Genomic DNA, 20,821 nt, shown 5'->3' with positions numbered 1-20,821 from the left:
GTTTAGTACCACTCCAAGCTTGATGAATGCATCTAGCCCATCTGACAGGATCCTTGATTCTGCGGCCACTGGGCTCATACAGACCAAAGTAGAATCTGAGGCATCAAAAATAATGGATAACTTTGTTGAAGATGTCAAGGACATTGTGCAGTATGCTGAATTAGATCAGCCAACAAGCACCCAGAGAGATACCCAAGTGGGACACTGTACGACAAAGCGGAAACCCTTCCGTGCAGCTCGTAGACTCTGCGAGAGACTTCAGGCAAAGCTGGAGACATTGTTCCTCAGAATGGGTGGAGCTCCAGTCCAAGGGGAAGAACTTATGGAAAAAGCTGACTCCAGTGCTGTGCTTCTGGAGCATACTGACTCCAGTGATCTGCCTGTTTCAATCCTGAGCTTGCCTTCCCCATGTAGGAGTGAATCCCCTATATCAGAACGTAGTTCATCTTCTTTATCTGATGGATGTGATTCAACTGACTCTGTAGGAGAGAAAACACCAGAGCAACCTGAAACCAGTAAGAGTGAGGCAATACTGCAAGTGGTCAACTCAACAGGACTTGGTTCTCTCCGTAAATGCCAAAGTGAGAACTCTCAACCATTACTGTCTCTCTGTGATTCCAACATGGTGCCCTGCACCAAAGAGGTCTTGTCCCAGATTGTGACCATGTATAGGTCAGAGGTGGCAGATTTGGAATGCACATCATCTGTTGCAGAGGGTTCCTCTTCCAACTCCCTTGAAGTCTGTGGCTTTTTGGACAGTGTCATGTCTTATCTAGAAGACATGCCTGTGTCTGGTTCTTCATGGTTGGAAGGATTGAGAGATACTCCAGCCTCAGTCATTGAGAAACTCTCCAGTGAGGAGTTCCAGATGAACGCTACCAACGAAGTGCGAAAAATACTGATCAAATCAGTCAGTAGCTTTCCCAGCAAAGTCAGTTCCAGCCAGACAGATTCTCAGATGTTGCCAGCAAAATCAACAATTTCCTTAAGGCATACAGATATAACTGCTTTTGAAATCGTTGGATCAATTACAAATGACATGAAGAGCCTTTTCCCACCCACAGAGTCTTCTACTACTCTATGGCAGGCAGACTCTATGCTTCAACAGAGTGATGAGAAAACCTCAGAGTACACTGAGGCCACACCCAAAGGCTCACAGTCTGGTTTGGAAGTATCTGAGAAGAAGATCTGGACAACTGCAAAGACTATTTACCACAATGTGAAGAAAAAGATGAGGAATTATTTTACATGGCAAAATCAAGTCAAAGCAACAACGGCTCAAGCCAAAAAGACCCTCAGCCATATTCTGGTTTCAATTCAGAAAGAGCTGTCAAAATCTGACCAAACGGTGACTGCGCTTTCACAAATAGAGAATGTGGTTGGAATGATGCTGAAGGATGTTGAAAGGGTAAGCAGTGAATGTGGTGAGGAACTGATCTATCAAGCGCCACAGCGTTCTTCCTCCTCGTTGTCATCCTCATCTGCCAGATCAAAGAAGTCAGAGTGGGAATTTTCACTCCCTGGCACTCCCATCTCTTCTGATTTACCAGAGTGTATTACTCAGCCCATTGTGAGATGCTCAGTCATCGACATGGGCAAATCTACTAAGCCAAAAACATTGGTGTGTGATGCCAGGGAAAGCATGTCTGCAATAGTGGATACCATCATAAAGGAGGTACATCCAGAGGAAGAAGGGGAGGTTGCATTCCACCCTGATCTAACAGATGCAATAGCAAGACTGGAGGAGCTCATATCTCAGGGTAGGATTGGTGCTCTCTCACATGATCTTACTCACCAAGTCAACCGCATCATTTCTGAGAGCAACTTGACCCCTCTGGTTCTGACAGTGGCGGCTGGAAAGAGTGCATCCGATACAGTCCTTACTGAGCTGAAGAGGAATGACAAGACGGTGGGGAAGCCCACAGCTTACAAGCTGGTTCAGCTTTTTGCAGAGGAGTCTGTGAAGCGCCTCTTGCTTCCTAGCCTTGTGCCCTCTACAGCTTCAATGAGTTTGGCTCAGGGAGTTAGTGTGCCGGCTAGCGTATCTGAAGATAGGATTTCATGTTCTTTTTCTACATCAGCATTTAGTGACACAGTCAGCCTGTTTACCAAAGTAATGGTAAGCCAGGTCATGGACTCTGTGGTTTCTGATGCACAAAGCAGAGGGTCATCTCCAACCGGAACTGTAACTGATATAGGCAGTCTACTGAGTGGTAAGTCCTACCCTCTGCCATCTTTCTCCGCCATCAGCATGACAACAAGTGGGACCTCCAATGCTGCACGAGGCTTTGAGGCCAACATAGATGCTGAGGAAAGGGATACCATCAGTTGTTTCGGTGTACCTCAGAGCATTGTTTGTGATCAGAATTCAACCAGCCCGGATGTTGCCTCGCTTTCAACCCCATCCACTGACAACTTAGTCGGTGATGATGACTTCACCGGCCTCATCAGCATGTTAGTGGTGAGACTTCTGTCAAAAATCCAAACCCAAACTGATCTGTACCCAACTGACGTCACACGCACGTCACAAGACCTGATTCCAAAAGTTATAGCTGCCTTCTGTGCATGGTCAGGCTGCTCTGAGACCCAAGCTTATCCCAAGAACCTGAAGAGTCACAAAGTATACAGCACCGTCTACAAACATCTGTTGAAGGAGTTTGGCTCAGAGAAAATACTCCAACTGGCCGTGTCGACTCAGGACTCCACATTCAATAGGATTCTTGTGAAGTCATTGAGCAAGGAGCTTCTCCACAGTTGTAACGAGGCATCAAGAGCAGCCTCAAGAACATCTTTCGAAGCCACCAGGCCAGAAGCTCTTCTCATGGCTGAAGATGTGAAGGCTACCAGAGGGAAGCTGTCTTTCCTACAAAGGCTTGCCAGACTGAAATTCGACTTAAAGGTACATCACACTTATTTAAGTTAACAATTGTGTCAATGTGAGTAAACAATGTTATTTAGAGAAAATGTAAAACCATCCATTAATTCCAAAACCATTTATAAATCTTGTTGTGCTGGTGTGTAAGATGTGATCGTTATTACCGTGAGATTGTTCTGCTGTGACAGTTGTTTTGACATGTTTTTGTTTTAGCCATTCATGATGGGAAACAAGAAGGATTCCAAGAAGAATTCCCGCCATTCTGAATCCAAAGACCAGACTACTGCTGAAGATATCATATGTAAGTCCATACAGCAGGACATTTACTGTTTGAGATATTGGTGTACAAAGCTGCTATTGCAAAAATATTAAACCCTATATACAGTACATTATATATTATCGGTAGTAATCTCTTATGTAAAATTATTTATAGTTTCCAAATCTCAAGATTCTGGTTCTCATTTATTTGTGAAAGTAATAATGAGTTGAAACTAAGAATACAATATAACATCATTTCTAAATGAAAGTGCATGTCAACTCTCTCTCTTCTGTCGCCCAACATAGTGGCACATCCTGGACTCCCAGAGGGTCTTCCCTCCACCTCTCAACAGGAGAAGCCTCGCAAACGTCCCCTTCTAATCAGGATGTTTTCCACCATCTCCATAGGCCTATCCAAGCCATTCAAACGGTTTTCAAAGCAAGCTTAATACAACAATTTCCTTTAATACAGTAATATTTGCATTGAATTGATGGCGTTTGTCTTCTTTTGTGTTGCCCTGTTAACACATTTGATTAGAAAATACATAGTATATTTAGTTTAGTTTATTATGCAGTCATAGTCACGGTGTAGGCTAAACATAGTAATGTTGTCCTGAATAATGTATAGAACATGCACCCCCCCCCCACCCACACACACACACACACACACAGTGTGATTCATTGAACACACACACATAGTACTTCAGATATGTCCCACAACCAACATTCAACCAGATATCAATGATTCAGTGTAAAATACATGTACTGTAAAATAAACCGTATTTAAATTACAACCAATAAAATAATACATGATGCAGGACACTCAGTTATAAGGGAATTCACTGGTTTAACTTCTCAAACAGAAAGAAACACATTTCCATTTTCTGTGGATCGCCCATGTTTACATTTTACTGAATGCTAGTCTGACCTTTGACCTGTAGATGGCAGTAAAGGTCTACTTTTGCTGCAGATCCACTTCTAAAGCTCAAACCTCTCTGGACAAGTTGCCGAAACATTTGTCCCTAGTGAGAGAGAGTATGTGTGTGTGTGTCTGTGTTTGTGTGTGTGTGTGTGTGTGTGTGGCAAAAAAAGGGAATATTGCACTACACTTTTATGATACAGATACATTTTGCATTCGGTAGCATAGCACAGCTGTAGTTTTTTCAAATGCCAAATGTACATGTAGCATGCTTCTGCCTACATATGCTTTTCTGAGTGACTTGTGTTGTGAGAGAACCAGAATTCAAACATAAACTCCTGGATTACATTTTATAATATTGTTAGCTCTTTTTAGTAACATATGGTAGCATACATGTTTCACACGGTGGGAAGTCAAGCTAGTTACAGTGCCTTGCGAAAGTATTCGGCCCCCTTGAACTTTGCGACCTTTTGCCACATTTCAGGCTTCAAACATAAAGATATAAAACTGTATTTGTTTGTGAAGAATCAACAACAAGTGGGACACAATCATGAAGTGGAACAATATTTATTGGATATTTCAAACTTTTTTAACAAATCAAAAACTGAAAAATTGGGCGTGCAAAATTATTCAGCCCCTTTACTTTCAGTGCCGCAAACTCTCTCCAGAAGTTCATTCTCTGAATGATCAAATGTTGACCTAAATGACTAATGATGATAAATACAATCCACCTGTGTGTAATCAAGTCTCCGTATAAATGCACCTGCACTGTGATAGTCTCAGAGGTCTGTTAAAAGCGCAGAGAGCATCATGAAGAGTAAGGAACACACCAGGCAGGTCCGAGATACTGTTGTGAAGAAGTTTAAAGCCGGATTTGGATACAAAAAGATTTCCCAAGCTTTAAACATCCAAAGGAGCACTGTGCAAGCGATAATATTGAAATGGAAGGAGTATCAGACCACTGCAAATCTACCAAGACCTGGCCGTCCCTCTAAACCTTCAGCTCATACAAGGAGAAGACTGATCAGAGATGCAGCCAAGAGGCCCATGATCACTCTGGATGAACTGCAGAGATCTACAGCTGAGGTGGGAGACTCTGTCCATAGGACAACAATCAGTCGTATATTGCACAAATCTGGCCTTTATGGAAGAGTGGCAAGAAGAAAGCCATTTCTTAAAGATATCCATAAAAAGTGTTGTTTAAAGTTTGCCACAAGCCACCTGGGAGACACCCCAAACATGTGGAAGAAGGTGCTCTGGTCAGATGAAACCAAAATTGAACTTTTTGGCAACAATGCAAAACGTTATGTTTGGCGTAAAAGCAACACAGCTCATCACTCTGAACACACCATCCCCACTGTCAAACATGGTGGTGGCAGCATCATGGTTTGGGCCTGCTTTTCTTCAGCAGGGACAGGGAAGATGGTTAAAATTGATGGGAAGATGGATGGAGCCAAATACAGGACCATTCTGGAAGAAAACCTGATGGAGTCTGCAAAAGACCTGAGACTGGGACGGAGATTTGTCTTCCAACAAGACAATGATCCAAAACATAAAGCAAAATCTACAATGGAATGGTTCAAAAATAAACATATCCAGGTGTTAGAATGGCCAAGTCAAAGTCCAGACCTGAATCCAATCGAGAATCTGTGGAAAGAACTGAAAACTGCTGTTCACAAATGCTCTCCATCCAACCTCACTGAGCTCCAGCTGTTTTGCAAGGAGGAATGGGAAAAAAATTCGGTCTCTCGATGTGCAAAACTGATAGAGACATACCCCAAGCGACTTACAGCTGTAATCGCAGCAAAAGGTGGCGCTACAAAGTATTAACTTAAGGGGGCTGAATAATTTTGCACGCCCAATTTTTCTGTTTTTGATTTGTTAAAAAAGTTTGAAATATCCAATAAATGTCGTTCCACTTCATGATTGTGTCCCACTTGTTGTTGATTCTTCACAAAAAAATACAGTTTTATATCTTTATGTTTGAAGCCTGAAATGTGGCAAAAGGTCGCAAAGTTCAAGGGGGCCGAATACTTTCGCAAGGCACTGTAGTTACATGTAACAACATTACATTATATGGTCAATGTTTGTGTGTATCCTCTTAGCTTTTACCTTCGACATCAACAAGCGGCGCACGGGCTGGTCCTGCAGACTCCCACGCCCATGGCCCAGGAGACGGCAGGGGGCCACCTGCTCACTCACGTCCCAGCCATCTCCTTTGAGACCGACTCTACTGTGGAGTGCACCTCCAAGAGGACTCCGGAAGAGAGGGACCGGGTGAAGGTTAAACTGGCCAACATGGCCTTGATGGGAAGGATCAAAAAGTCTTGGCTGTGAAATGCCCATTATGTGTGATTATCGAATTGATCATTTTCCACTTTTGAAACAACAATGGGAAAGACAGGGTTTATAGCAAAGGTTGCTCAGATTGGGCTTTTGGAAAAATTGAGAGAATGAAAGTGCACTCCTGATTCAGAGAGAAAGATCCAGCTTAATCATCCATACCATTGTTTAAATTACAATTAAAAAAACATTCAAACTGTTCCTGAGTTTCGAAAGACAGAGAAAGGAAAACATCCTTATCTTCAGGCTGTTCACACCTGTTCACACAAGTCCTACTGTCCACAATCTCAGGGTTCTTCAATACAAACACACCTGTTTCAGAAAACCTGATCACTTTCACATTCGAACAATGTTTGTAGGATACTTTTCAATAACTCAATAAATGTAAGTGTTGAAACCATACATAGCTGGTAACTTGAGCTCGACAGAGTACTTGAGCTCGGCAGAGTAGTTTTGACCTGTGTCCAGGTCAGTATTGGAATAGTGACTTGTATTTTGCATCTAGAAGTGTAAGAATTTTAGAAGAATGCTATTTCATCAGTCAAATGTTGCACTGTTTGATAGACAGGGTAAAGAAAACCTCAATTTTCATGAGTTTAGTTGTGAGTTTGACATTTTACCACAAGAAGTCACTATAATACTATACGTTATCAAACAGGGTTGTGCTGAAAATCAAATGAACCACAGCCAAATTAATTATTTGCAACTAAGAGTAAGATTAAAAAAGACATGTATAACTTACTTTCTTGATAAAATACATTGTAAAATGTAAATATATGTGATTTCTGAGTATGTAGTGCACATATCTTTTTAAGGCCCAAAGCAGACGTTTTTATATCAATATCAAATCATTTCTGGGTAACAATTAAGTACCTTACTGTAATAGATTACGATGAAAATTGTCAAAAATTAATTTTTGCAAAAACAACTTTATCAAGCATAAATTTTGCTAGGACTGTCTGGGAGTGGTCAGTGTGGAGGGGAAATTAAAACTAGCTATTATTGGCACTCTCTTTGTCGTTGGTCTATAAACCAATTTACACATGGTGATGTCACCATGGAAAGCCAAAACTCTCGCCCATGCAAACCTGCTGATTAGAAGGTGCTGTGTAGATGTGAGAAACTCTCTTTTCATATGGCACTTCAATATCGAAGTGAATTTTTTGTAGCAGGTTAGGAAACTGAGGTTAAGGTTAGGAAAAGGGTTAGGGTTAGTGAAAATGCTCTCCAAACCTTCTACGAAAATGACTTTGCATTGAAGTGCTGTGAAAAGAATGTGTCCCTGCTCAGGTGTTGCATGCATCAACCAATGGTTGTGTGCCAAGTCATCCATTGTGTCATCGACTGACAGATTGCTATAACATATGATGTGGTTAGCTGACACACAAAATACCTATCCAGGCAGTGTAAGATCTGGCAAATGTCAGCAAGGCCTGGGCAGAGGAACATGCTCCGTATTTTCAACCAGAACTATCAGGAAGCAACCCCGATCACATTTTTGTAAAACACATTTACAGTGTTAGTTTCATCAGCTGTTGTACAACATGAAATACAATTATTTTGACTTCACAGGGCCTTTAAATGTAGGCAAACAAGTTTTCAGCATTCAAACTAATCTACCCAGACAGATTCAGCACCATGGACAGTGAAGATCAGAATACCTGCGATCTGACGATTAGAACAACAGTGCTATTTTAAGTGATTTTCAAGACACCCAAAGTCAATTTAAATCCACAACAAAATCTGCAGGATAAAAAGCAATAGAATCAAACATTTAAATAAGTAAACAGGCTATATTAAAGTGCACTAAACATAGAGACAGATTAACCATGGAGAACACTAAACATGATGACAGATTAACCAGGGAAGTGAATTTAACAGAGGTTAAAGCTAAAACAACAGAATCTGGGTACGTCTGTGTGAAGAGGTGTGGCTTTAGTGTGGATTTGAATAGTACACAAGTAGGCCTACGCTATTTTTGGCCTAACTTTATTTTAAGTGTTATGTTTTCCCAGATTCATAGTGTTATGCAGCCCAGGCCTATCTAGGAAGGCTGGGCATAATCATCCAAGGTGGCATAGCAGTTCAGACGTCTTTTGTCCTCGTCTTGTCGTGTCTTGTATATATATATATATATTTACAACTTTTTTCACATACATTTTATTTTTATTTTCCATCAACTCATCTTCAAAACACTCTCCTGCAACCCGCCTCACCAATTTATATTTATAAAAAAGTATTATTTACCTCAAATCTGTAATCCTCCAAGAAGCTAGCCAGAAACTCCAAGAAGCTAGCCTGAAACTAGCCAGAAGCTAGCCTGAAACTAGCCAGAAGCTAGCCTGAAACTAGCCAGAAGCTAGCCAGAAACTCCAAGAAGCTAGCCAGAAGCTAATCAGAAGCTAGTTAGCTTCTTTACTGGCAAATCGTTAGTATTCAGCTAACCACGGTTTGTGGTCATCAGCTATCCTTTAGCTCGAAAATCTATCGCCAGTTCTGTACGGCGCAGCGCGGCTCGGAACGGAACATACCGGACCAATTTTTCTCTCCATGTCCCTGGATTTCGACTGCTCTCTGGACATTCATACCCGGATCTCACAGCTAGCTAGCTGCTATCCGTGTGACTATCGGCCTTCGTCGATTCCGGAGCAAACATCAATTATTCCGGAGCTAGCCAGCTCCGTCAATCACTCCTGAGTTCCATCAATCACTCCTGGGCTGCAGTCACCTATCCGGACTCGTTTTACTGCCTACGCGGAGCCCCACCGGGCCTTCACAACTGGACTGCCGACGTTATCTACCCGAAGGAGTTATCCGGCTGGCTCCTCCGTCGCGACGTTACCTGAACGCCCATCTGCGGCCTGCTAACCGTTAGCTGTCTTACCGGCTGCTATCTGAACAGACAATCGGACAATTTATTTATTTGTATTATTATTATGTTTTCTTCTTGGGCCTCTATAACTATATCTATTGTTTTTATTTTTGTTGTTGTTGTGTGATTTGGATTAATCCCCTCTACCACACGGAAACAACATTAATCTACTGACGGAACGCAAGAGGTGGCTAACAACAGACCTCCATCCTATGCTAGCTTGCTACCGATGGCCTGGCTAGCTGTCTAAATCACCGTGATCCCCAACGAACCTCTCCACTCACTGGACCCTTTTGATCACTCGACTAAGCATGCCTCTCCTTAATGTCAATATGTCTTGTCCATTGCTGTTCTGGTTAGTGTTTATTGGCTTATTTCACTGTAGAGCCTCTAGTCCTGCTCACTATACCTTATCCAACCTATTAGTTCCACCACCCACACATGCAATGACATCTCCTGGTTTCAATGATGTTTCTAGAGACAATATCTCTCTCTTCATCACTCAATACCTAGGTTTACCTCCACTGTATTCACATCCTACCATACCTTTGTCTGTACATTATACCTTGATGCTATTTTATCGCCCCCAGAAACCTCCTTTTACTCTATGTTCCAGACGTTCTAGACGACCAATTCTCATAGCTTTTAGCCGTACCCTTATTCTACTCCTCCTATGTTCCTCTGGCGATGTAGAGGTGAATCCAGGCCCTGCAGTGCCTAGCTCCACTCCTATTCCCCAGGCGCTCTCTTTTGACGACTTCTGTAACCGTAATAGCCTTGGTTTCATGCATGTTAACATTAGAAGCCTCCTCCCTAAGTTTGTTCTATTCACTGCTTTAGCACACTCTGCCAACCCGGATGTTCTAGCTGTGTCTGAATCCTGGCTTAGGAAGACCACCAAAAATTCAGAAATTTTAATTCCAAACTACAACATTTTCAGACAAAATAGAACTGCCAAAGGGGGCGGTGTTGCAATCTACTGCAAAGATAGCCTGCAGAGTTCTGTCCTACTATCCAGGTCTGTACCCAAACAATTTGAACTTCTACTTTTAAAAATCCACCTCTCTAAAAACAAGTCTCTCACCGTTGCCGCCTGCTATAGACCACCCTCTGCCCCCAGCTGTGCTCTGGACACCATATGTGAACTGATTGCCCCCCATCTATCTTCAGAGTTCGTGCTGCTAGGCGACCTAAACTGGAACATGCTTAACACCCCAGCCATCCTAAAATCTAAACTTGATTCCCTCAATCTCACACAAATTATCAATGAACCTACCAGGTACCTCCCCAAAGCCTTAAACACGGGCACCCTCATAGATATCATCCTAACCAACTTGCCCTCTAAATACACCTCTGCTGTCTTCAACCAAGATCTCAGCGATCACTGCCTCATTGCCTGCATCCGTAATGGGTCAGCGGTCAAACGACCTCCACTCATCACTGTAAAACGCTCCCTGAAACACTTCTGCGAGCAGGCCTTTCTAATCGACCTGGCCGGGGTATCCTGGAAGGATATTGATCTCATCCCGTCAGTAGAGGATGCCTGGATATTTTTTTTAAATGCCTTCCTAACCATCTGAAATAAACATGCCCCATTCAAGAAATTTAGAACCAGGAACAGATATAGCCCTTGGTTCTCCCCAGACCTGACTGCCCTTAACCAACACAAAAACATCCTATGGCGTTCTGCATTAGCATCGAACAGCCCCCGTGATATGCAGCTGTTCAGGGAAGCTAGAAACCATTATACACAGGCAGTTAGAAAAGCCAAGGCTAGCTTTTTCAAGCAGAAATTTGCTTCCTGCAACACTAACTCAAAAAAGTTCTGGGACACTGTAAAGTCCATGGAGAATAAGAACACCTCCTCCCAGCTGCCCACTGCACTGAAGATAGGAAACACTGTCACCACTGATAAATCCACCATAATTGAGAATTTCAATAAGCATTTTTCTACGGCTGGCCATGCTTTCCACCTGGCTACTCCTACCCCGGACAACAGCACTGCACCCCCAACAGCAACTCGCCCAAGCCTTCCCCATTTCTCCTTCTCCCAAATCCATTCAGCTGATGTTCTGAAAGAGCTGCAAAATCTGGACCCCTACAAATCAGCCGGGCTAGACAATCTGGACCCTTTCTTTCTAAAATTATCTGCAGAAATTGTTCCCACCCCTATTACTAGCCTGTTCAACCTCTCTTTCGTGTCGTCTGAGATTCCCAAAGATTGGAAAGCAGCTGCGGTCATCCCCCTCTTCAAAGGGGGGGATACTCTTGACCCAAACTGCTACAGACCTATATCTATCCTACCGTGCCTTTCTAAGGTCTTCGAAAGCCAAGTCAACAAACAGACTACCGACCATTTCGAATCTCACCATACCTTCTCTGCTATGCAATCTGGTTTCAGAGCTGGTCATGGGTGCACCTCAGCCACGCTCAAGGTCCTAAACGATATCTTAACCGCCATCGATAAGAAACATTACTGTGCAGCCGTATTCATTGATCTGGCCAAGGCTTTCGACTCTGTCAATCACCACATCCTCATCGGCAGACTCGACAGCCTTGGTTTCTCAAATGATTGCCTCGCCTGGTTCACCAACTACTTCTCTGATAGAGTTCAGTGTGTCAAATCGGAGGGTCTGCTGTCCGGATCTCTGGCAGTCTCTATGGGGATGCTACAGGGTTCAATTCTTGGACCGACTCTCTTCTCTGTATACATCAATGAGGTCGCTCTTGCTGCTGGTGAGTCTCTGATCCACCTCTACGCAGACGACACCATTCTGTATACTTCCGGCCCTTCTTTGGACACTGTGTTAACAACCCTCCAGGCAAGCTTCAATGCCATACAACTCTCCTTCCGTGGCCTCCAATTGCTCTTAAATACAAGTAAAACTAAATGCATGCTCTTCAACCGATCGCTACCTGCACCTACCCGCCTGTCCAACATCACTACTCTGGACGGCTCTGACTTAGAATACGTGGACAACTACAAATACTTAGGTGTCTGGTTAGACTGTAAACTCTCCTTCCAAACATCTCCAATCCAAAGTTAAATCTAGAATTGGCTTCCTATTTCGCAACAAAGCATCCTTCACTCATGCTGCCAAACATACCCTTGTAAAACTGACCATCCTACCAATCCTCGACTTTGGCGATGTCATTTACAAAATAGCCTCCAATACCCTACTCAACAAATTGGATGCAGTCTATCACAGTGCAATCCGTTTTGTCACCAAAGCCCCATATACTACCCACCATTGCGACCTGTACGCTCTCGTTGGCTGGCCCTCGCTTCATACTCGTCGCCAAACCCACTGGCTCCATGTCATCTACAAGACCCTGCTAGGCAAAGTCCCCCCTTATCTCAGCTCGCTGGTCACCATAGCATCTCCCACCTGTGGCACACGCTCCAGCAGGTATATCTCTCTAGTCACCCCCAGAACCAATTCTTTCTTTGGCCGCCTCTCCTTCCAGTTCTCTGCTGCCAATGACTGGAACGAACTACAAAAATCTCTGAAACTGGAAACACTTATCTCCCTCCCTAGCTTTAAGCACCAACTGTCAGAGCAGCTCACAGATTACTGCACCTGTACATAGCCCACCTATAATTTAGCCCAAACAACTACCTCTTTCCCAACTGTATTTAATTTTATTATTTATTTTGCTCCTTTGCACCCCATTATTTGTATTTCTATTTTGCACATTCTTCCATTGCAAAACTACCATTCCAGTGTTTTACTTGCTATATTGTATTTACTTTGCCACCATGGCCTTTTTTGCCTTTACCTCCCTTCCCACCTCATTTGCTCACATTGTATATAGACTTGTTTATACTGTATTATTGACTGTATGTCTGTTTTACTCCACGTGTAACTCTGTGTCGTTGTATCTGTCGAACTGATTTGCTTTATCTTGGCCAGGTCTCAATTGTAAATGAGAACTTGTTCTCAACTTGCCTACCTGGTTAAATAAAGGTAAAATAAATAAATAAAATAAATAAAAAATAAATTCTTTGCTCACAGCATCACATGATGACGTGGGCAACATAAACACTTAAACTCTGTGGATTAAAGTTAATAGTAATCAAAACTCATTTCACCACGAAAGGAAGTGCAATCGAAATGAATGAAGAAGACACGGTAATTCTAGTGAGTTAATAAAATGACAAGGTGTTGCCTGTCAGCGTTGTAGACTACTGCCTCACAAGCCCGGGCTTTAGTGGCACTGGCATACGCGCTTGCCTCTGCAATGAAGGAGCCACCGAACGCGTCCGCGCTGCAGCTCTCACTTTCTCCCGCTACAGTATGTCCTACAATGACATATTTGGTGGTGATTGGCAGCCAACAATAGGATTGGATTGGGACTAAATCAAAGAATAAAACGATATTGAAATGAATATAATTAACAAATATTTCCCAGAAGATTTTGGGTTCAACCTAAGGCTGACTAGGACAGATCAATCAACTTGATCCGACACAGTAAGCCTACATGTCAGACGTAAGTAAACCCACAAGAGAGACAATATTGCAAAGGCAGGACCATGTTCGATGGAAGGCGTAGGGGTAGGCAATCGAAAACGTTTGACGGGGAAATTTCTGTCAATATTAGCTAGTCCTACTGAGTGGGCAAGTAACCTTTCCCGCGCTCTTCCTAAAAATACTATTTGTGATGTCATAAAGGTCTAACGTTCCATGACGTAGCATGTAGCCCTAAATTACAGTCCCTGCCTGCAATATTGTCCTCACTCTCGACCTGAACTCAACTTGAATGTAACCAACACAGACAAGGACATGCTTTTTGAGATATAAAATAGCTTGAATGTATGAAGAAAAGGTAAGCTAAATGACTTCATACAATATTGGGGGAACGTAAAAAAGGGTAAAGCAATCTAAGCGGATATTTCTTGTAAAAAGCTATAACATATTGTAAAGCAAATGTACCATTCTTTATAAAGTCACCAGCTTAGCTCTGATATGGCTGTAGCTCTATTTATGATGTCCTCTGCACAGATCTACTCTGACATTGACATATTATTACTTATTGGAATGTCTGTCCTTCAGGTAGCACAGAGGGAGGATGGTGATCCTCAGAGGGAAGGAAAGGAAGTTGTTGAGGAAGAACCGGTGGCCACGCCCAAAGAGGAGGCCAAGAAGGGAAGGAAGGTAAGATAGCAGGAGTGACAGAGCACATAATAGGCCTACTGGGTTACACTCTGTACCTGATAGCAGCCATACCATAGATATCTATATATCTTTGATAACAACATACGTAGTAGCTGTTTTCAAAACGTGTTTTAAGAGCTGCTTTGACCTGGCCCATAGCCTATTCATAAATTGTCTCAGAGTAGGAGTGCTTATCTAGGATCAGTTTTGCATTTGAGATCATAATGAATACAATTATTTGGGCAAGGTTGAGCCCACACCTTATCTGATGTACTTTATGTATACGGGCCCTGGTGTTACATGTCTGCCATCATTTGAGATCTGGAATCTGTTCTGTTCTATCCTAGGCAAAAAGGAAGAGGAGTGGCAAGAAGTCAAGGAAGCTGGGCACTGACAACGATGCAGGTCAGAGATTTACCTCTGTAGTACTACATTGTTTCTCTATTCTGTCTGTGATGTGCAGGTTGTGCTATCCATTTTCAATGAAACTGTAGTCTACTGTAATCAGTAAGAAAGGTCACATAGATAGCTTTATTCAAATAGGCCTATTCTAAAACAATGAAATCAGAGTATTAAGAGATAAAACGTCTGATTTCTCTTTAATTTTGTTTCTACTTCCTCTACGGCAATCACATCTTTAGTCTCCAGGAATAAACACCTGGATAGAGGATCTGTAATTGAGCTCCTGGAGAAGAAAGCTGTTAAGGCTGCATTCGGCCCAGGCAACAAGGATGAGATGGAATACTCCTACCCAATCCTCATCTCATTCCTGCGCAATCTTACTGATGAGTATGTTAAAAGTGTTTCTGTAATGTTCAACATTTATGAAATATTGTGCAGTGGGAACTAAACACTAACTAAAACACTTATTTAAATGTTCTAGGCAGTGGCAAGTGATCTACAAAGGACTAAAAAACCCTGTAAGTTTCCCTACCTGCCTTTGACCTTTGATGTGTCAATGATCTGTTAATTCAGAGATTAGCCATCAAGTCATATTCTGTTATTCATGTTCATTTCTCTGTCAGACTTCATCAAACTTTGAATTCAGTCACTAACAAGAATAACAATGTTGATCAAATGCATTCTGTTCGATCTAGAATACTTTACATCACAGTTCCATTGAAAATACTGTTTTTGTTCTGTTTGTTCAAAACAGATGACGAAGGAACAGCTTGCCAAATTGTGCAAGACAATTGTAACCTTCATCGCACAGGCCACCCTGCAGATCCTGCTGCCAGCCCTGGCCCGCGTACTTGGGGTAAAGGAGTTTGCTGACGACGACACTGACTCACCCAAGAGGGGTGGTAGTGCAAGATCCTTTGCTGCCTTTGACAAGGAAAGACTGGAGCTCATCCAGGAAGTTAGATATCTGGCGAAGAAAATGTATAAGGGCGGCACAGGGGCTCAACATCTCAGGTCCCTAACACCCTCTTCTAAGAGGTATGTTCCCCTCAAAGTTTTCATGTATGGATTTCACCAAGATCATCTATCCCAGTGTTAGCCAATGCAATTTACTCTATCTGATGTAGTGCAAAATGTAATGTATCAGCCTTTGAGCATATTCAAATTAATGAGCATGTAAAGCGATCAAAAGGACATGTAGATATTTAGAATACTAAAATTACAACGCTTGACCGATTTGCCAAGTTAAGACAGGAATTATCATGCTTTGCTTGTTCGTTTTAAAGTTCCCAGACCTCAGTGAAAGTCCACCTGGGAATGACAGAGGACAGAATCATCAAAAGTGTCCAGGAGCAACTGTCTGATCATAATATCCTGTCCTCTTGCCCACCTGAGCTGACTGTTGGTCTTATCAAGGTGGTGGTCGAACAGCTTAACTCTGCCCTCTCTGCGACCATCAGCAGAGCCATTTCAGGGCGGTCCTCCCCTATTTCTTCTGGTACCCAGGCCGCTGAACAAATGGTCAACATGGTCCAGAAATGTTTTGATGATCACACCACCCCAGAAGACCAGAGCTCTACCTCTGTATTAGAGTCATGCATTCCACCTGCAACAGAAGAAGTGATGACTGTTATCGCAGAGATGGTGGGTGAATTGGAAAAAGAAGATCCGGAATTGGCTAAGGTTTTTCGAGAAGTGGCTGTGAAAGTTAAAATGTTGGCATCTGGCAGTGACCTTGTAGTGGAGCACCTGGATGTTGAAGACTCTCCTGTTCCAGAGGAGCTGAACATAATATGTACATCTTGCAAAGCAATGATGCAAAATCTTGGCACTCTGTTTAGTGTGAAGTTCAAGACCAAAGCCTCAAAGGCTGTGAGTGAAACTCTTGTGAGAAGGTTAATGAGCGATATCTCTGATATGGTTCAACCTTCTCATTCGTTTAGTACCACTCCAAGCTTGATGAATGCATCTAGCCCATCTGACAGGATCCTTGATTCTGCGGCCACTGAGCTCATACAGATCAAAGTAGAATCTGAGACATCAAAAATAATTGATAACTTTGTTGAAGATGTCAAGGACATTGTGCAGTATGCTGAATTAGATCAGCCAACAAGCACCCAGAGAGATACCCAAGTGGGACACTGTACGACAAAGCGGAAACCCTTCCATGCAGCTCGTAGACTCTGCGAGAGACTTCAGGCAAAGCTGGAGACATTGTTCCTCAGAATGGGTGGAGCTCCAGTCCAAGGGGAAGAACTTATGGAAAAAGCTGACTCCAGTGCTGTGCTTCTGGAGCATACTGACTCCAGTGATCTGCCTGTTTCAATCCTGAGCTTGCCTTCCCCATGTAGGAGTGAATCCCCTATATCAGAACGTAGTTCATCTTCTTTATCTGATGGATGTGATTCAACTGACTCTGTAGGAGAGAAAACACCAGAGCAACCTGAAACCAGTAAGAGTGAGGCAATACTGCAAGTGGTCAACTCAACAGGACTTGGTTCTCTCCGTAAATGCCAAAGTGAGAACTCTCAACCATTACTGTCTCTCTGTGATTCCAACATGGTGCCCTGCACCAAAGAGGTCTTGTCCCAGATTGTGACCATGTATAGGTCAGAGGTGGCAGATTTGGAATGCACATCATCTGTTGCAGAGGGTTCCTCTTCCAACTCCCTTGAAGTCTGTGGCTTTTTGGACAGTGTCATGTCTTATCTAGAAGACATGCCTGTGTCTGGTTCTTCATGGTTGGAAGGATTGAGAGATACTCCAGCCTCAGTCATTGAGAAACTCTCCAGTGAGGAGTTCCAGATGAACGCTACCAACGAAGTGCGAAAAATACTGATCAAATCAGTCAGTAGCTTTCCCAGCAAAGTCAGTTCCAGCCAGACAGATTCTCAGATGTTGCCAGCAAAATCAACAATTTCCTTAAGGCATACAGATATAACTGCTTTTGAAATCGTTGGATCAATTACAAATGACATGAAGAGCCTTTTCCCACCCACAGAGTCTTCTACTACTCTATGGCAGGCAGACTCTATGCTTCAACAGAGTGATGAGAAAACCTCAGAGTACACTGAGGCCACACCCAAAGGCTCACAGTCTGGTTTGGAAGTATCGGAGAAGAAGATCTGGACAACTGCAAAGACTATTTACCACAATGTGAAGAAAAAGATGAGGAATTATTTTACATGGCAAAATCAAGTCAAAGCAACAACGGCTCAAGCCAAAAAGACCCTCAGCCATATTCTGGTTTCAATTCAGAAAGAGCTGTCAAAATCTGACCAAACGGTGACTGCGCTTTCACAAATAGAGAATGTGGTTGGAATGATGCTGAAGGATGTTGAAAGGGTAAGCAGTGAATGTGGTGAGGAACTGATCTATCAAGCGCCACAGCGTTCTTCCTCCTCGTTGTCATCCTCATCTGCCAGATCAAAGAAGTCAGAGTGGGAATTTTCACTCCCTGGCACTCCCATCTCTTCTGATTTACCAGAGTGTATTACTCAGCCCATTGTGAGATGCTCAGTCATCGACATGGGCAAATCTACTAAGCCAAAAACATTGGTGTGTGATGCCAGGGAAAGCATGTCTGCAATAGTGGATACCATCATAAAGGAGGTACATCCAGAGGAAGAAGGGGAGGTTGCATTCCACCCTGATCTAACAGCTGCAATAGCAATACTGGAGGAGCTCATATCTCAGGGTAGGATTGGTGCTCTCTCACGTGATCTTACTCACCAAGTCAACCGCATCATTTCTGAGAGCAACTTGACCCCTCTGGTTCTGACAGTGGCGGCTGGACAGAGTGCATCCGATACAGTCCTTACTGAGCTGAAGAGGAATGACAAGACGGTGGGGAAGCCCACAGCTTACAAGCTGGTTCAGCTTTTTGCAGAGGAGTCTGTGAAGCGCCTCTTACTTCCTAGCCTTGTGCCCTCTACAGCTTCAATGAGTTTGGCTCAGGGAGTTAGTGTGCCGGCTAGCGTATCTGAAGATAGGATTTCATGTTCTTTTTCTACATCAGCATTTAGTGACACAGTCAGCCTGTTTACCAAAGTAATGGTAAGCCAGGTCATGGACTCTGTGGTTTCTGATGCACAAAGCAGAGGGTCATCTCCAACCGGAACTGTAACTGATATAGGCAGTCTACTGAGTGGTAAGTCCTACCCTCTGCCATCTTTCTCCGCCATCAGCATGACAACAAGTGGGACCTCCAATGCTGCACGAGGCTTTGAGGCCAAAATAGATGCTGAGGAAAGGGATACCGTCAGTTGTTTCGGTGTACCTCAGAGCATTGTTTGTGATCAGAATTCAACCAGCCCGGATGTTGCCTCGCTTTCAACCCCATCCACTGACAACTTAGTCGGTGATGATGACTTCACCGGCCTCATCAGCATGTTAGTGGTGAGACTTCTGTCAAAAATCCAAACCCAAACTGATCTGTACCCAACTGACGTCACACGCACGTCACAAGACCTGATTCCAAAAGTTATAGCTGCCTTCTGTGCATGGTCAGGCTGCTCTGAGACCCAAGCTTATCCCAAGAACCTGAAGAGTCACAAAGTATACAGCACCGTCTACAAACATCTGTTGAAGGAGTTTGGCTCAGAGAAAATACTCCAACTGGCCGTGTCGACTCAGGACTCCACATTCAATAGGATTCTTGTGAAGTCATTGAGCAAGGAGCTTCTCCACAGTTGTAACGAGGCATCAAGAGCAGCCTCAAGAACATCTTTCGAAGCCACCATGCCAGAAGCTCTTCTCATGGCTGAAGATGTGAAGGCTACCAGAGGGAAGCTGTCTTTCCTACAAAGGCTTGCCAGACTGAAATTCGACTTAAAGGTACATCACACTTATTTAAGTTAACAATTGTGTCAATGTGAGTAAACAATGTTATTTAGAGAAAATGTAAAACCATCCATTAATTCCAAAACCATTTATAAATCTTGTTGTGCTGGTGTGTAAGATGTGATCGTTATTACCGTGAGATTGTTCTGCTGTGACAGTTGTTTTGACATGTTTTTGTTTTAGCCATTCATGATGGGAAACAAGAAGGATTCCAAGAAGAATTCCCGCCATTCTGAATCCAAAGACCAGACTACTGCTGAAGATATCATATGTAAGTCCATACAGCAGGACATTTACTGTTTGAGATATTGGTGTACAAAGCTGCTATTGCAAAAATATTCAACCCTATATACAGTACATTATATATTATCGATAGTAATCTCTTATGTAAAATTATTTATAGTTTCCAAATCTATTTGTGAAAGTTCATTTATTTGTGAAAGTAATAATGAGTTGAAACTAAGAATACAATATAACATCATTTCTAAATGAAAGTGCATGTCAACTCTCTCTCTTCTGTCGCCCAACATAGTGGCACATCCTGGACTCCCAGCGGGTCTTCCCTCCACCTCTCAACAGGAGAAGCCTCGCAAACGTCCCCTTCTAATCAGGATGTTTTCCACCATCTCCATAGGCCTATCCAAGCCATTCAAACGGTTTTCAAAGCTAGCTTAATACAACAATTTCCTTTAATACAGTAATATTTGCATTGAATTGATGGCCTTTGTCTTCTTTTGTGTTGCCCTGTTAACACATTTGATTAGAAAATACATAGTATATTTAGTTTAGTTTATTATGCAGTCATAGTCACGGTGTAGGCTAAACATAGTAATGTTGTCCTGAATAATGTATATAACATGCACCCCCCACCCACCCACACACAGTGTGATTCATTGAACACACACACATAGTACTTCAGATATGTCCCACAACCAACATTCAACCAGATATCAATGATTCAGTGTAAAATACATGTACTGTAAAATAAACCGTATTTAATTTACAACCAATAAAATAATACATGATGCAGGACACTCAGTTATAAGGGAATTAATTGGTTTAACTTCTCAAACAGAAAGACACACATTTCCATTTTCTGTGGATCGCCTATGTTTACATTTTACTGAATGCTAGTCTGACCTTTGACCTGTAGA

The 20,821-nt window shown here is 42.8% G+C and overlaps 2 protein-coding genes across 3 annotated transcripts; both read left to right on the top strand.

Moving 5' to 3' along the window:
• Positions 1-102: 102 nt before the first annotated feature.
• LOC116373072 (serine-rich adhesin for platelets-like) lies at positions 103-3,621 on the top strand. Its single transcript, XM_031821777.1, has 3 exons — positions 103-2,899; positions 3,089-3,176; positions 3,440-3,621. Exons 1-3 carry the CDS (start codon positions 113-115, stop codon positions 3,580-3,582), a joined length of 3,018 nt encoding a protein of 1,005 aa, XP_031677637.1. The 5' UTR covers positions 103-112; the 3' UTR covers positions 3,583-3,621.
• A 9,673-nt stretch (positions 3,622-13,294) lies between these two features.
• LOC116373065 (uncharacterized) lies at positions 13,295-20,701 on the top strand. 2 transcript variants are annotated; one of them, XM_031821770.1, is made up of 8 exons: positions 14,123-14,423; positions 14,771-14,828; positions 15,065-15,212; positions 15,307-15,343; positions 15,580-15,863; positions 16,112-19,661; positions 19,851-19,938; positions 20,200-20,701. In XM_031821770.1, the coding sequence occupies exons 1-8, from the start codon at positions 14,235-14,237 to the stop codon at positions 20,340-20,342; spliced, it is 4,497 nt and encodes a 1,498-aa protein (XP_031677630.1). In that variant the 5' UTR covers positions 14,123-14,234; the 3' UTR covers positions 20,343-20,701. The 2 variants fall into 2 exon arrangements, with proteins under 2 accessions (XP_031677631.1, XP_031677630.1); XM_031821771.1 differs by lacking the exons at positions 19,851-19,938; positions 20,200-20,701 and having other exon boundaries at positions 13,295-14,423; positions 15,580-16,229.
• Positions 20,702-20,821: the final 120 nt, after the last annotated feature.

This window comes from Oncorhynchus kisutch, unplaced genomic scaffold (assembly GCF_002021735.2).
Source record: "Oncorhynchus kisutch isolate 150728-3 unplaced genomic scaffold, Okis_V2 scaffold4015, whole genome shotgun sequence".
In the NCBI taxonomy this organism is placed as follows: Eukaryota; Metazoa; Chordata; class Actinopteri; order Salmoniformes; family Salmonidae; genus Oncorhynchus; species Oncorhynchus kisutch.
The sequence above is the reverse complement of the archived record's forward strand: the minus strand, read 5'-3'. Positions and strand labels throughout refer to the sequence as shown.